The sequence below is a fragment of the Lethenteron reissneri genome, chromosome 68, assembly GCF_015708825.2.
Source record: "Lethenteron reissneri isolate LAM-NWPU_2019-01 chromosome 68, ASM1570882v1, whole genome shotgun sequence".
Taxonomy (NCBI): domain Eukaryota; kingdom Metazoa; phylum Chordata; class Hyperoartia; order Petromyzontiformes; family Petromyzontidae; genus Lethenteron; species Lethenteron reissneri.
Window position 1 is genome coordinate 7,262,252 of NC_083846.1, and position 15,673 is coordinate 7,277,924.

At 46.9% G+C, this 15,673-nt stretch overlaps 1 protein-coding gene across 6 annotated transcripts in view; it reads right to left on the bottom strand.

Annotated features, from left to right (window-relative positions):
- The window catches only part of NADSYN1 (NAD synthetase 1), an 80,765-nt gene that overhangs the window by 5,710 nt on the left and 59,382 nt on the right, over nucleotides 1-15,673 (bottom strand). For 5 of the 6 annotated variants that reach the window (XR_009757245.1, XR_009757244.1, XR_009757243.1 and 2 more), the window contains 3 exons: nucleotides 10,972-11,041; nucleotides 8,080-8,208; nucleotides 7,196-7,372 (listed from right to left, as the gene is read on the bottom strand). Coding sequence is in view for 2 of the 6 variants with exons in the window: in XM_061578910.1 (XP_061434894.1) it covers nucleotides 7,196-7,372; nucleotides 8,080-8,208; nucleotides 10,972-11,041 (376 nt within the window). In the remaining 4 variants the exon portion in view is untranslated. Of the gene's footprint in view, nucleotides 1-7,195; nucleotides 7,373-8,079; nucleotides 8,209-10,971; nucleotides 11,042-15,673 lie in introns of those variants that run through there. The other variant, XR_009757246.1, reaches the window with a different exon arrangement.

Here is a 15,673-nt window from a genome sequence, read left to right on the forward strand (position 1 = left end):
CTCTGTGTGAGTTTATGGGTCTCTGTATGAGTCTACGGGTCTCTGTGCGAGTATACAGGTCTCTGTGGGAGTCTATGAGTCTCTGTGTGAGTCTATGCAGCTCTGTGTGAGTCTATGGGTCACTGTGTGAGTCTACGGGTCTCTGTGTGAGTCTACAGGTCTCTGTGGGAGTCTATGAATCTCTGTGTGAGTCTATGGGTCTCTGTGTGAGTCTATGGGTCACTGTGTGAGTCTATGGGTCATTGTGTGAGTCTATGGGTCTCTGTGCGAGTGTACGGATCTCTATATGAGTCTACGGGTCACTGTGTGAGTGTCTATGGGTCTTACTGTGAGTCTATGGGTCTCTGTGTGAGTCTACGGGTCACTGTGTGAGTGTCTATGGGTCTTAGTGTGAGTCTATGGGTCTCTGTGTGAGTCTATGGGTCTCTGTGTGAATCTATGGATCACTGTGTGAGTCTATGGGTCACTGTGTGAGTCTATGGGTCTATGTGTGAGTCTATGGGTCTCTGTGTGAGTCTATGGGTCTCTGTGTGAGTCTATGAGTCACTGTGTGAGTGTCTATGGGTCACTGTGTGTCTATGCGTCTTTGTGTCTATAGGTCTCTTTATGAGTGTCTACGGGTCTCAATGTGAGTGTATATGGGTCTATGTGAGTGTCTTATGAGTCAGTGTGAGTGTCTATGTGTCTCTGTGTGAGTTTCTATGGGTCCCTCTGTGTCTATGGGTCTCTATGTGAGTCTACTGGTCTCTGTGTGAGTCTACGAGTCTCTGTGTGCGTCTATGGGTCTCTGTGGGAGTCTATGGGTCTCTGTGTGAGTCTACGAGTCTCTGTGTGAGTTTATGGGTCTCTGTGTGAGTCTATGGGTCTCTTTGTGAGTATATGGGTCTTTGTGTGAGTCTATGGGTCTCTTTGTGAGTCTATGGGTCTTTGTGTGAGTCTATGAGTCTCTTCGCGAGTCTATGGGTATCTGTGTGAGTCTATGGGTCTCTTTGTGAGTCTATGGGTCTCTTTGTGAGTCTATGGGTCTTTGTGTGAGTCTATGGGTCTCTTCATGAGTCTATGGGTCTCTGTGCGAGTATACAGGTCTCTGTGGGAGTCTATGAGTCTCTGTGTGAGTCTATGCAGCTCTGTGTGAGTCTATGGGTCACTGTGTGAGTCTACGGGTCTCTGTGTGAGTCTACAGGTCTCTGTGGGAGTCTATGAATCTCTGTGTGAGTCTATGGGTCTCTGTGTGAGTCTACGGGTCACTGTGTGAGTGTCTATGTGTCTTACTGTGAGTCTATGGGTCTCTGTGTGAGTCTACGGGTCACTGTGTGAGTGTCTATGGGTCTTAGTGTGAGTCTATGGGTCTCTGTGTGAGTCTATGGGTCTCTGTGTGAATCTATGGATCACTGTGTGAGGCTATGGGTCACTGTGTGAGTCTATGGGTCTCTGTGTGAGTCTATGGGTCTCTGTGTGAGTCTATGGGTGTATGTGTGAGTCTATGGGTCACTGTGTGTCTATGCGTCTTTGTGTCTATAGGTCTCTTTATGAGTGTCTACGGGTCTCAATGTGAGTGTATATGGGTCTATGTGAGTGTCTTATGAGTCAGGGTGAGTGTCTATGTGTCTCTGTGTGAGTGTATATGAGTCTGTGTGAGTGTCTATGGGTCCCTCTGTGTCTATGGGTCTCTGTGTGAGTCTATGGGTCTCTATGTGAGTCTACTGGTCTCTGTGTGAGTCTACGAGTCTCTGTGTGAGTCTATGGGTCTCTGTGGGAGTCTATGGGTTTCTGTGTAAGTCTACGAGTCTCTGTGTGAGTTTATGGGTCTCTTTGTGAGTCTATGAGTCTTTGTGTGAGTCTATGGGTCTCTGTGTGAGTCTACGGGTCACTGTGTGAGTGTCTATGGGTCTTAGTGTGAGTCTATGGGTCTCTGTGTGAGTCTATGGGTCTCTGTGTGAATCTATGGATCACTGTGTGAGGCTATGGGTCACTGTGTGAGTCTATGGGTCTCTGTGTGAGTCTATGGGTCTCTGTGTGAGTCTATGGGTGTATGTGTGAGTCTATGGGTCACTGTGTGTCTATGCGTCTTTGTGTCTATAGGTCTCTTTATGAGTGTCTACGGGTCTCAATGTGAGTGTATATGGGTCTATGTGAGTGTCTTATGAGTCAGTGTGAGTGTCTATGTGTCTCTGTGTGAGTGTATATGAGTCTGTGTGAGTGTCTATGGGTCCCTCTGTGTCTATGGGTCTCTGTGTGAGTCTATGGGTCTCTATGTGAGTCTACTGGTCTCTGTGTGAGTCTACGAGTCTCTGTGTGAGTCTATGGGTCTCTGTGGGAGTCTATGGGTTTCTGTGTAAGTCTACGAGTCTCTGTGTGAGTTTATGGGTCTCTTTGTGAGTCTATGAGTCTTTGTGTGAGTCTATGGGTCTCTTTGTGAGTCTATGGGTCTTTGTGTGAGTCTATGAGTCTCTTCGCGAGTATATGGGTATCTGTGTGAGTCTATGGGTCTCTTTGTGAGTCTATGGGTCTCTTTGTGAGTCTATGGGTCTTTGTGTGAGTCTATGGGTCTCTTCATGAGTCTATGGGTCTCTGTGGGAGTCTATGAGTCTCTGTGTGAGTCTATGGGTCTCTGTGTGAGTCTATGGGTCTCTGTGTGAGTCTATGAGTCTCTGTGTCTCTGTGTAAGTATGTAGCCAACCACGCTAATCGTAACCTCCAGCGACACCTGCGCAGCACAGACAGAAGCACCCGGCTTCAATTGCCAACTTTGGCGCTTTTCTGCGTGAAGTTTGTGATGATCGTCCCTTGTTATCTCGTCAGTGTGAAAGTGAGTGTGCATCACACATCGCATCGCACGGCGCTTTCGGATGCACTTCTGCGACCGTCTGGAACGCTCTTCCTTCTGATATTAGCCACTGGGAGCTGTGCACTTTTAAATCATCGTCTAGATCAGGGGTCCTCAAACTACGGCCCGCGGGCCACATGCGGCCCGCCGAGGACATTTATCCGGCCCATGGTCACTAATTGGGTTGCGCTGGTGAGCACTAATTGGGCTGCGCTGGTGAGCACTAATTGGGCTGCGCTGGTGAGCACTAATTGGGCTGCGCTGGTGAGCACTAATTGGGCTGCGGTGGCGAGCACTGATTGAGCTGCGGCGGTGGGCACTGATTGAGCTGCGGCGGTGGGCACTCATTGGGCTGCGTTGGTGAATGGTTCAATGGGCCAATTGACTGGACTTGCCCCCCAGGCCTAAGGCTGCCAGCCCTCCCCTGGCTGCGCCTGACTGGCTCTCCTTCCCTCAGCTCCCTCACTTGCCCCTCGGCTCCACTTCCAGTGATATCCCTGTGTGCTGGGAATGTAGATCCCCTGTGTGCTGGGGATGTAGATCCCCAGCACACGCACCGCTGAGTAAATGATAGAGGGGTAATAACAGAGTGATCTCTGATCTCTGGAGGGGCTGCCTGCTGTTTTCCCGTGCTGGTCAGTGACAGACAGCCGAGAAGTAGGAAACCCAATTTAAATGACAGTAAGTGCATTTATATTCTGATTGCTATTCAGTTGTATGAAGTTATATGTTGTATGTTGTGTAAGCCCCGGTTCATACTGTTGCGATCTCTGAGCAGTGCGAGTTCAGCCATGTGCTTGTATGGCTGAACTTGCATTAGATTCGGAAGAAAAAAGGCACACGTGCCTTATTTTATCCTGCAGTGGAATCGGATCGCATGGGTCTTCTCCCCCATGCGATCAGATTCCTATGCGAGTTCGCAGATCGCATTGCGATCTGTGAACAAAATAATAATAAAACTGCAGGTGTAATTAACTTTTTAATGGCACCCGCACCAGTGTGAGCCTGGGGTTAAAGCGGAGTTCCCCCAATCAGACTGCATTGATGGGCAGTGCAGTCTGTATGTCTCTGTGTGGGCAAAGTTATTGCTGGTATATTGTTTTTGTAGCGCTGTATATATATTGGTATTTTACTAATAGCAATTTTGACTGCCTAGGAAACAATGATGTCAAGAAATAGAAAAATTGACTCGGAGTGTAGGATATTCAAAGAACAGTGGACTTATGATTACTTTTTCATGCAGTACAAGGAAAGAGCTGTGTGTCTGATATGCCAGAATATAGTGTCTGTGTTCAGAAAATACAATTTACGTCGACACTATGAAACTCAACATTAAGATAAATATGATTGCTTGGTCGGAGAAGTGAGAAAAGATAAAATATTAAAACTGAAAAATACATTAACAACTCAGCAAAATACTTTTGTGAAGCAGAAGCAGCTAAATATGTCATCACTGCGAGCAAGTTTTCAAGTTGCCAAGCTAATAGCGTGCACTGGCAGACCATTCGTGGAGGGAGAATTTGTTAAAGAATGCCTTCTTTCTGTTGCCAAAGAGATGTGTCCAGATAAGGCCGATTTATTTAGTACAGTGAGTCTTTCAGGACCTACAATTACACGGAGGATTGAAGAAATGGGAGACAATTAGCATCAGCATTTGCAAAACTCCACAAAAAAACTTTCCTATTTTTCCTTGGCACTCGACGAAAGCAATGATGTTCGTGATTCTGCACAACTTCTAATTTTTATTCGTGGGACGAATGACTATTTCGAAGTCATCGAAGTCACAGAAGAGCTTGCTGCACTGCAAAGCATCAAAGGAACAACTACAGGAGAGGATATCTATGAAAAGGTTTGCCAAACTGTGAATGGTTTGGAGCTGAACTGGGTTAAACTAGCCAGTGTGACAACTGATGGTGCTCCTAGCATGGTGGGGTCTAAGAAAGGAATAATTACTCGCATTAACCAAGAGATGGACAAACATAACCATTCTCATCCAATAGCCATACACTGCCTCATCCACCAATAAGCGCTGTGTAGTAAATCACTGAAGTGGGACTCTGTTATGAAAATTGTGGTATCTTGTGTTAACTTCATTAGAGCTCATGCACTAAACCACAGACAATTTCAGGAATTTCTGTCTGAGCTAAATGTTGACTATGAAGATGTTCTGTACCACACAGAAGTCCGTTGGCTGAGTCGAGGGAGAGTTTTGAAACGTTTCTATGACTTACTTCCACAGATTACAGCTTTTCTGCTTTCAAAAAACAAAGAAGTACCAGAGCTCAATGATGCAGAATAGAAATGGCACCTTGCCTTTCTGACAGATGTAACAGAGCTACTCAACAGTTTCAATGTGCAACTTCAAGGAAAGAGGAAGCTCATCTGTGATATGCAATCACATGTCAAAGCATTTGAAGTAAAATTAGGCCTCCTCATCAAACAAGTGAAGGAGGAAAACTTCTGCCATCTTCCCACAACTCAAAATCTGTTAGCGGAAAAACCATTGGTTGCATTCCCAAACAAAACATGTGTGGATTCACTGGAAAAATTGCAAAAGGAGTTCCAATTTAGATTTAAAGAGCTTCATCTCCATGAACAGGACATACAGCTTTTCCGTAACCCATTTTCTATTGACATTGAAAATGTGGATACAATTTACTAAATGGAACTGGCTGAACTGCAGAATTGTGACTCTCTGAAAGACGCATTCAAGTCAAGCAGCCTTCATAATTTCTATGCATCTCTCCCCTCTGAGACATATCCTCATCTCAGGAACCATGCACTCAAAATGGCAACCATCTTTGGCAGCACTTATGTCTGTAAACAGACTTTTTCCAGAATGAAACATTTGAAATCTCCAACCAGATCTAGACTAACGGATGCACACTTGCATCACTTGTTACGACTAGCAGTGACAAATATGGAACCGGACATTGACCATCTCATTAGCCAAAAGCAGGCCCATAGTTCCCATTGAAATACTGGCAAGTTTGTTGATTTAACTTTACTTGTTCTTCATTTTAAATATTGTATTTGTTCCCGTTTTGTTTCTTCACTTCAAAATAAGATATATGCAGTGTGCATAGGAATTTGTTCATAGTTTTTTTAACTATAGTCCGGCCCTCCAACGGTCTGAGGGACAGTGAACTGGCCCCCTGTTTAAAAAGTTTGAGGACCCCTGGTCTAGATTGACAACCTCGTTTCTTTAAATCTGCTTTTCATGTTTAGTTTGCTGTCCTTCCCCCACACGCTCCGATTATCACGGTTGGCTATGTACGGCACGAAAGGAGTTCAATGTACATATGTACGTATATTCTCCCCCTGTTCTGCATGGGATTCCTCCTCCTGTAGCTAAACCCACAATTCTAAAAAAATACCTGCAAATTATTCATTTGGGATCACCAATACCAATACCCGCCATTTGCCACTAAGTGACGGTAACGTCACCACTAGGCCTGTGCCAGACCAGGTGCACTTTGAGGTCACGTGAAGTGCCAAAGGCTCGCCGGACGGAGGTCACGGGACAGACCCAGCAGGTGCCATGGGTTAGCTGACTGAGATATACTGGCAGATGCACCACCAGCAGTGCTCCCCTACTGTGCCAACTTGGGATCACACAGCAGCAACAGCAGCAGGAGCAGCAGCAGGAGCAGCAGCAGGAACAGCAGTAGTGGTAGTGGCAGCGGTAGCAATAGCAACAGTAGCGGCAGCGGCAGCGATAGCAACAGCGGTAGCGGTAGAAGTAGCGACAGCAGTAGCAGCAGTAGCAGCAGAGTTAGCAGGAGCAGCAGTAGCGGTAGCGGTAGCAGCGGCAGTAGGGGTAATAGTGGTGGCAGGAATAGCAGCGGCAGCAACGGTAGTAGTGGTAGCAACAGCAGCAGTAACAGTAGCGGTAACAATAGCAGTAGTAGATGCAGCAACGGTAGTAGCGCTAGCAGTAGCGGCAGCAGCGGTAGTAGCGGTAGTAGCGGTAGCAGTAGTAGCAGCAGTGGCAGCAGCAGCGATAGTAGTGGTAGTAGCAGTAGCGGTAGCAGTAGTAGTGGTAAAAGCACTAGGAGTAGTGGTAGCAGTAGTGGTAGCAGTAGTGGTAGTAGCAGTAGTAGCAGTATTAGCAGCAGTAGGGGTAGTAGCGATAGTAACCATAGCAGTATCAGTAGTAGCGGTAGTAGCGGTAGTAGCAATAGTAGCAGTAGCGGTAGCAGCAGTAGTGGAAGTAGCAGTAGTAGTGGTAGCAGTAGTAGAAGTAGTAGCAGTAGTAACAGCAGTAGCAGTAGTAATGGTAGCAGTAGTAGTGGTAGTAGTGGTAGTAGCGGTAGCAGTAGCGGTAGTAGCAGTAGGAGTGTTTGTAGGGGTAGCAGCGGTAGCAACCTCGCGGTCGATGCGGTTGAACTGCCAGGGCCAGGCGACGTTGTAGAGGAAGGGTCGCAGGTCAAAGCGGTTGTCGTCGGGGCCGTAGCTCTCGGCGTGGTAGGCGGGCGTCAGCGTCGTCATCTTGTGCCGGTTGAGGGCGTACGAGCGGAAGAAGTGCTTCACCCTCTCAGCCACCTTCGTCGTCGCGACCACAATCACAACAAGAACGAGGATCACCATCGACGGACGTCACCTTCACTTAAGTCAGTTCGTTCTATTTAGCTTATTCTTCTCTCTTGGTCTTTCCTTTATCCTTATTCTTACAAGGCGCCTTGAGATATTAGTGGAAGGCAATACATATTAGCTTTTATTTATTACTTAAAATATTTGTTAGTAATAATGTTTTCTTATATTTTATATTTATTATATTTTTGTTTACCATATCAGTCCTTATTTTTTTTTGGGCAGCGGGCCCTCACACGATACTCAACACGCGATACCCCTGAACCACCCCCACACCCAGAGCCACCCCCACCCCTTGACTCCTGAACCACCCCCCCACACCCAGAGCCACCCCCACCCCTTGACCCCTGAACCACACCCAGAGCCACCCCCACCCCTTGACCCCTGAACCATCCCCACACCCAGAGCCACCCCCACCCCTTTACACCTGAACCACCCCCACACCCAGAGCCACCCCCACCCCTTGACCCCTGAACCATCCCCACACCCAGAGCCACCCCCACCCCTTGACACCTGAACCACCCCCACACCCAGAGCCACCCCGACCCCTTGACCCCCGTGGCTGCTGCCCTGTGGTCTCTGTGGTCTCCGTGTCGGGAGTGGCTGCTGCTCTGTGGTCTCTGTGGTCTCCGTGGCGGGAGTGGCGGTGCATCACCGACCTGCGCTGGAGAGCAGCGCTGGCTCCACGCGGTGAGCAGCTTGCAGAACATGCTGTAGGGGCCGCACTTGTCAATCTTGCGCAGGCGGCCGAACACGGACAGCTCTGCGTAGCTCATGCCCATGTCCTCCTGTGTGGGTGTGTGTGTGCGTGTGTGTGTGTGCGTGGGTATGTGTGTGTGTGCGTGTGTGCGTGTATGTGCGTGCGTGTGTGTGCGTGTGTGCGCGCGTGTGTGCGAGTTGGCACAGTAGGGGGCACAGGTGGTGCATCGTCCAATCATCTCAGTCAGTTAACCAATGGCACCTGGGTCTGTACCGTGGCCTCCTGCCATGTACATAGCCTACCACAAGCACCATCGGGATGTCACCGCCACTTAGTGGGGAATGGCGGTTGTTGTTGTTGTTTGCAAGCGTGTACATGTGTGTGTGTGTGGGGAACGGTAGTGTAGCGGTTAGCAAGCTGTGCTACGAACCTGGCGACCCGGGTTCGATTCCTGCTCATGGCCAACACCGGTGACGATTATCTGAACCGGTCCTGGGCCTTCCCAAGGTCGACTCAGCCTCAAATGAGTACCTGGTGCGATGTGTAAACATCGCCACTAGGGAGACAAAGGCGGCCGGGCGTGGTGTTGACCACCCACCACCTCGTGTGCCGTGCTGTTCACTAACAGCACTTGCTCCAAGTATGTTAAGGCTATATAGGGATCTTTGTTTGTTATGGGGAGTGGTAGTGCAGTGGTTAACGCGCCCGCGATGACCCATGTTCGATTCCCGCAGTGACGAATATATATCGCCACCCGGGAGACAAAGGCGGCCGGGCGTGGTGCTGGCCACCCACCCCCTGTTGCGGCCCTGTTAGAATGTTTTGGCCAAATCTGTGAATGAGGTTTTGTGTCGTTAACCCCATCGCCAACACCACCACCACCTGGCACAGACAATCAGTACGGGGTTTGTCACGTAACGCAACACGTGGCCAATTGAGTTGCTTAGTTCAGCACTAACCGGTCGTTGTGTGTTGGGAGAGTAAACCCACAACAAAGTTGACAAACCAAGGAGCTGGGGACGTTTCGCCGGTAATTACAACAACGACCAGCCTCGTCAGGCAACAACAGCGATCTAACCCCAAAAAAGAAAAAAAAATCTCTTTCGTAGATAACTATTAGTCGTGAAAGCCTGAACCACTACTTCCCACTACTGCTGCTGCTGGGCATTAAACCGTGCCCGAGTTGTCCAAAGGTGCGGGAGGAAAAGCAAAGTGCCCGGAGAAACTCCCCCACGGGTGCAAAGGGGGAGGAGGTGCCGCCCAATCCCACCCACAACCACCGTTTCCCTGCGATCTGTGCTCCTACATTTGTTTGGCCAACTCCAACCCATGAGGCCTGATGCCGATGATGACAATGATGACGATGATGATGACGACGATAAGGATGACGGTGACGATGATGACGATGATTATGATAATGACGATAATGATGATGATAGTGATGATGTTGCTGATGATAGTGATGACGTTGCTGATGACGATGATGACAACGATGACGACGATGATGATGATGATGACGATGACGACGATGATGATGATTATGGCGATGATGATGATGACGAAGACCAGGCTTCACTGCAACAAACTTTCCTCCTCTCCACACGAAGCAGTCACTTCGTTTCCGCTCCTGCCTCGAGACTCACTTTTTGTTCCCCTAGCTCAGCCCACGCCCCCCCCCCCACCTTTAATCGCCCCTCCCTCCTCACCACCACCACCACCATCGTTCCTGCTCCCTCTTCATATTCCCATTAAATTGCTGCCGCTCATTCAATCAATTCATTCATTCCATCCATTCGTTCATCGTCATTTGCTCTCGTCAATTTAGCTTCTATCTAATTTACGCATCATTGATTTGGTGGCTAAGAGATGTTAACTACCTCACCTGGTATGCAGGAGGTCATGGGTTCGATCCCGACTCTAATGCCTGTTGTATATTTGGAGATTGCGTGTTCTCGCTCTCTCTCCCTGTGGTGGTCTCGTGGATTTTTCTCCGAGTCCTCCGATTTTCCCCCCTCTGCGTTTAAAATCAACATCACGCTTTTAGAGTATTTGGCCGCTGCTGTAAATGTCCACGTGACGATGATAGCGCTAAGCCCACTTCGTTGAGCCATCATTTGGGATAGCCGGGTCGCTTCTAAAAGAGAGCAACAAAGGCTGAGTAGGGCCTTACCTGGTCCTCTGGGTTTTTCCCACCACCTTTAGAATCAAAGTGCATTGAGAGCATTTGGCTGCTATAAATTTACACAAGATAAGGCACTCTGTTGAGCCATCATTTGTGATGACCAGCTAGCTTCTGATAAAGAGCTACACAGCTCAGTGGGGCCTTAGACCTGATAAAATAAAAAAAAGAGTTTAGTTTTAAAATAGTTAAATTAATAGTAAGTGTGTGTGTCTGGTGAAGTGTGTGTGTGCGTGTGAGCGTCATCCCAAGTTGGGAGAGGCGGTGCAGCGGTTATGCCAGTGGGTAAGGCGTGTGGGAGACTAAACTCCTCTTTTCAAAACAGTTTTTGTATTATTTTACCAGGTGTGAGGCTGCTATGATTGTCCACGCGAGGACCGTAAGGCAACTCGTTGGGCTTTCATTTGTGAGGCCAAGGTCGCTTCCTCAAAAATACATCGACAGTAGTGGTGCCTGACATCTGGTCAAAGAAAAAAAATGGATTCGCCCCAATGACTTCCTCGCATCTGGGTGTGCGCGTACCGCTCTTAATTGTCCGTGAAGCTCCTCTCAACGCGCCGGGTGAATTACGCTAAGACTGCCTGATGGGTCACTGGCTCAGCGACGAGGTGAGAGGTGGAGGTGGTGGTGGTTGGGTGGTGGTGGTGCGGTCTCTCTCTCCCTCTCTCTCACCTCGTCCGTCTGAGTTGTGTGACCGTCTGCCAGCGGTTCCAGCTCAGCCGTGGGGGGCGCCTCCAGGATGCTGGGAACACCACACGGTCTGGCTCACGGCACTTACACGACACGTTGCTACAGCTGTTGCTGTCACAGCAGCTCAGCAGTCAGTATGAAAGACTCAACACAGAAGATCGCTTGGGTTTGATCTTCTACGAAGCTGCTCACGGTCCACTCAAAACTGCATCCACTGCACAAACCATGGCAGCAGAGGCGGATAGCTGATGCACAAATGTAAAGTTAAAAACTCTCCAGGAGTAGTGGTGCAACTGTGGTCATCTATAACAGACCGTACAGCGTATAAACAAGAAATACGAAGGAGACATCATGGCATTGATGATGATACACGACTACTCTGCTTGCTCCTAACGCGGTTATCTGACTTGTCCACTTGAATGTGAAATTGTAGTTATTGCGCTGCACCTACATCAGCCGTACGAAAGAAGAAGTGGTCAGCTCACCCCACTTTCTAAAATCTATAAACAATTTTTGTATTTTACCAGGTATAAAGCCCCAGGTGTAAGGTTATTGATAGCAGCAGTGCTATTCTCGACTATTTTATTTTACCAGGTAAGGCCCCACTGAGCTAGAAAGCTCTTTTTCAGAATCGACCTGGCCATCACTAATGATAGGTCAACTGAAGTGGCTTATCGCATGGAAATTTATAATACTCTAAATGCATGTTGATTCTAAAAAATCCACATGACCACGGAGAGAGAGAGTCACACACAAACTCCAAATATACAGTAGGCGTCAGGGTCGGGATCGAACCCACGACCTCATTATATTAGGCAAGGCAGTTAACATCTTGCCACCGAAACACCCCAAATGTTCCGTTGACCTGAGGGTTATATTTATGGTTCACCAAATTTTCCAAGACCATGAAACTTTTCAAGAAATAAACTAAGCCTACATTTTAACTGTGATATAAGAAATAATATACAACAGGTCGTGGGTTCGATCACGACCACGAAACCTAGTTGTATATTTGGAATTTGCGTGTCTCCCCGTAGTCGAGTGAATTTTTCTCCGGTTCCTCTGGTTTTTCCCTCCACATTTATAATCAACACCACACGTTTACAGAGTACTTGCAGGAAGTACCCGGCATTGTCCGGGGGAAAAATATATTTCAAAACTTGTCTTCTCTTAAAAGCATAACATATACATACACAAATACGAAGCTATTGTGAAAGTCCGGCATTCCGTTTGTCTGTCCATTTGTCCGTCAACAAAATTATAAGAGGCTTGCAGAAGTCCAAAAAGTAATAAAAAGTGGGGGTAAATAGTTGATTTAAAAGGTTTCCGAAAATTGTCGACCCCCCCGTCTCAAAAAATATTTTTACCCCCCTGCAGGCATATATACCTACACATCCTACACACAATAGAGTGGGTATTTCTAGTGACTCTATAGTAATGGCTGAGCTCTGCAGTAGTATCTGGCTCTACAGTTGTATCTACTGACTTACAGTAGTATCTATTGAGCACAGTAGTAGCTACTGACAGTATAGTAGTATCTACCGACTCTATAGTAGTAACTACTAACTCTATAGTAGTATCTGCTGACTCTATAGTAGAAACTACTGACTTTGCAGTAGTATCTAATAACTATAGGAGTATCGACTGAATCTATAGTAGTATCTATTGACTCCATAGTGGTATTCCACCAACTACAGTAGTAACTACTAACTCTATAGTAGTATTTGCTGACTCTACAGTAGTATCTGCAGACTATATAGAAGTATCTGCTAACTCTATAGCAGTGTAGTGGGTTAAACTGAGTCGCAGACGTTGTCTTGATAGCAACACAATTAATTACATCAACCTAGATTTGAAGTTTTCGTGACTGCAGGGATCCATACTCTTTGGTTCTTTCGGTAAAGTCACGTAGGTATAAAATAAATTAAATCACGACATTTCGATTGCAACACAAGCAACCATCATCAGGTGGAAACCCACAGCAAGAACATTTCTTGCTGTAGTTTTCCCACCTGATGATGGTTGCTTGTGTTCCAATCGTAACGTCGTGATTTAATTTATTTTATATTATGACATCAACTCAACACAACATAACGTAACCTACACTCGGGTGTTGAACGCCCATCTAACCACGCTACGGCAGAACTAGACACGGTCCCGCTATCCCGGTCCGGACCACGAGCTGGATCCCGGACCGCGTGGCTAGAAGCTTCTTCAACCTGACGTGGATTTTCACTCACTAACAGTCAAGAACCCGGAGCCCCTCACGGGGGGCCCCCGTTATATCAGCCTGGGCTGGGGCTGGCTCCGCCCTTCGCCCCGCCCACCTTCTAGATCTCTCGAGCTCTTTCCCGAAGGCTCCTGAGAGCTCCTCTATACCATGTGACCCCTCAGCGGCCCCCGGGTGAGCGAGGGGAGCTTTTAGCAGCCGGGGATAAGTTAGCCACACTTAGAAACAGAACCAGTGTATAATAAAGTATTTAATAAATATGTTGCCTCTTAAAACAGTGTGTGCGCTTCAGTTGACACACTACAGTAGTATCCACTGACTATAGTAGTAACTACTAACTCTACAGTAGTATCTACTGACTATAGTACTATCTACTAACTATATAGTAGTATCTACCGACTTGATAGCAGTATATACTGACTATAGTAGTATCTACTAACTCCATAGTAGTATCTACTATCACTACAGTAGTATATACTGACAATAGTAGTATCTACTAACTGTAGTATCTACCGACTTGATAGCAGTATATACTGAGTCTATAGCAGTATCTACTAACTCTATAGCAGTATCTGCTATCACTACAGTAGTATATACTGACTATAGTAGTATCTATTAACTCTACAGTAGTATCTACCTACTCTACAGTAGTATCTACCTACTCTATATTCGTATCTACCGACTCTATAATAGTATATATCGACTCTATAGCAGTATCTACTATCTATACAAAGTGCCGTGGTGAGGCCTAGTCCAATGGAGAGCCGCTGGGCTCGCCTAGATTGCCCAGCCGGCCAAGGTGGCAACTTGGTCCGCTGGGGCTGGGCTGTCCAAGCAAAATATCGAGGAACGGGAGTGTGTTATTCACCTACATTTCCGTGGTGAACTGGATGGCCGGGTTTGTGAATTGAGATGATTTAGAAAATAATTAAGTATATCTTTACCATGTGGCCAGACAACCAAAGTGTCATCAAGATATCTCAACCAAAAAGATGGTTTTAATGTACTCGAGACAAGTGCTCTTATTCTTTGGTTCTTTCGGTTAAGTCACGTCTAAAGATAAAATAATAAATAAAAAGCATATTACTATTATTATTTTATCTTTAGACGTGACTTAACCGAAAGAACCAAAGAATAATTCCTGCAGTCACGAAAGCTCCATAATTAAGATTACAAGTGCTCTTGTTTCAAAGTTTTCCATGTACAGATTTGCTATAGCAGGAGATAAAGGAGAGCCCATTGCGGATCCTTCCTTTTGTTTAAAGAAATCACCTCTCTCTTGACTTGAAGCTTTCGTGACTGCAGGAATCCATACTCTTTAATTATTTCGGTAAAGTCACGTAGGTAGAAATAAAGTCAAATAAAACAAATCACGACGTTTCAATCGCAACACAAGCAATCTTCATCAGGTGGAATGACCACAGCAAAAAAATGCTGAAGTAGGCGAGAGAGCTGCCGTGGCAAGATGTTATATAGGTAAGAAAGGGGGAGGCAAGGGGGGGGCGGAGAGAGAGAGGGGGGGGGAGGGTGTGGGGTAGAGGAAGGGGGGGGGGGCTGCGTAAGCACTAGGGGAAGAAGACGTGAGGCTGGGGGGGGGAAGTGGGCAGGGATAGAAGTGGGAAGCTGAGTGTGGGACACGGGGGGGGAGGGTGGGACACGGGGGGGGGGGGGAGGTGAAATGTACTAGTAAATCAGCAGGTACAATGGAAACAACCACAAGCAGTTAAGGCATTACCTGGTTAATAACATCCTTCCAATGATTTTTCAATTTGTATCCATCTTTTCGGTTGAAGTTATGTCTATGTTTATATATCTGGATGGCTTCATGAACAAACCTTTGAAGGTTTGCAGTGTACCTTGGTCTTGGAAAAAACAATATCATGCGAGCCCACAGCATTATAACAATGGTCAGCTACGGCAGAGGTATTGGTCCTGCTGTGTTTCAGATCTGCTTTATGTTCGCGAACACGGTCCGAGACATGTCGTTTCATTTCCCAAACGTAACTGCTACTGCAGGTACAACTCAATTTGTAGACTCCAGGGTATTGCATGTCAGGAATGACATCCTTCACAGATGGGATTAGATCACAAATTTTGTGTACTGCATTGAATCAGGACCTGAATCTTGTGTTTGTTTAAAATTTTGGAAATCTTTTTGGTAACATCGCTATGTATGGTAAAGTGATGGTTTTGAATGGCTTCTCATGAGTTTGTTCTCCATAGTTGGAGAAACAGCTTTGCAAATAATGCGGTCCGAGTATACATTCATCTTGAGGGCTTGGTGTACGTGTTCCAGTTCACTGGCTAGGTGGTGTTGGTCGGAGATGCAGTGGGCCCTATGGTGTAGTGTTTTGATGAGGGAATTCTTCTGGGCCGGATGGTGGTGGGAATCAGGTTTTAGATAGGAATCTGTGTGGGTGGTTTTCCTGTAGACAGAGTGTCCCAACAAGCCAT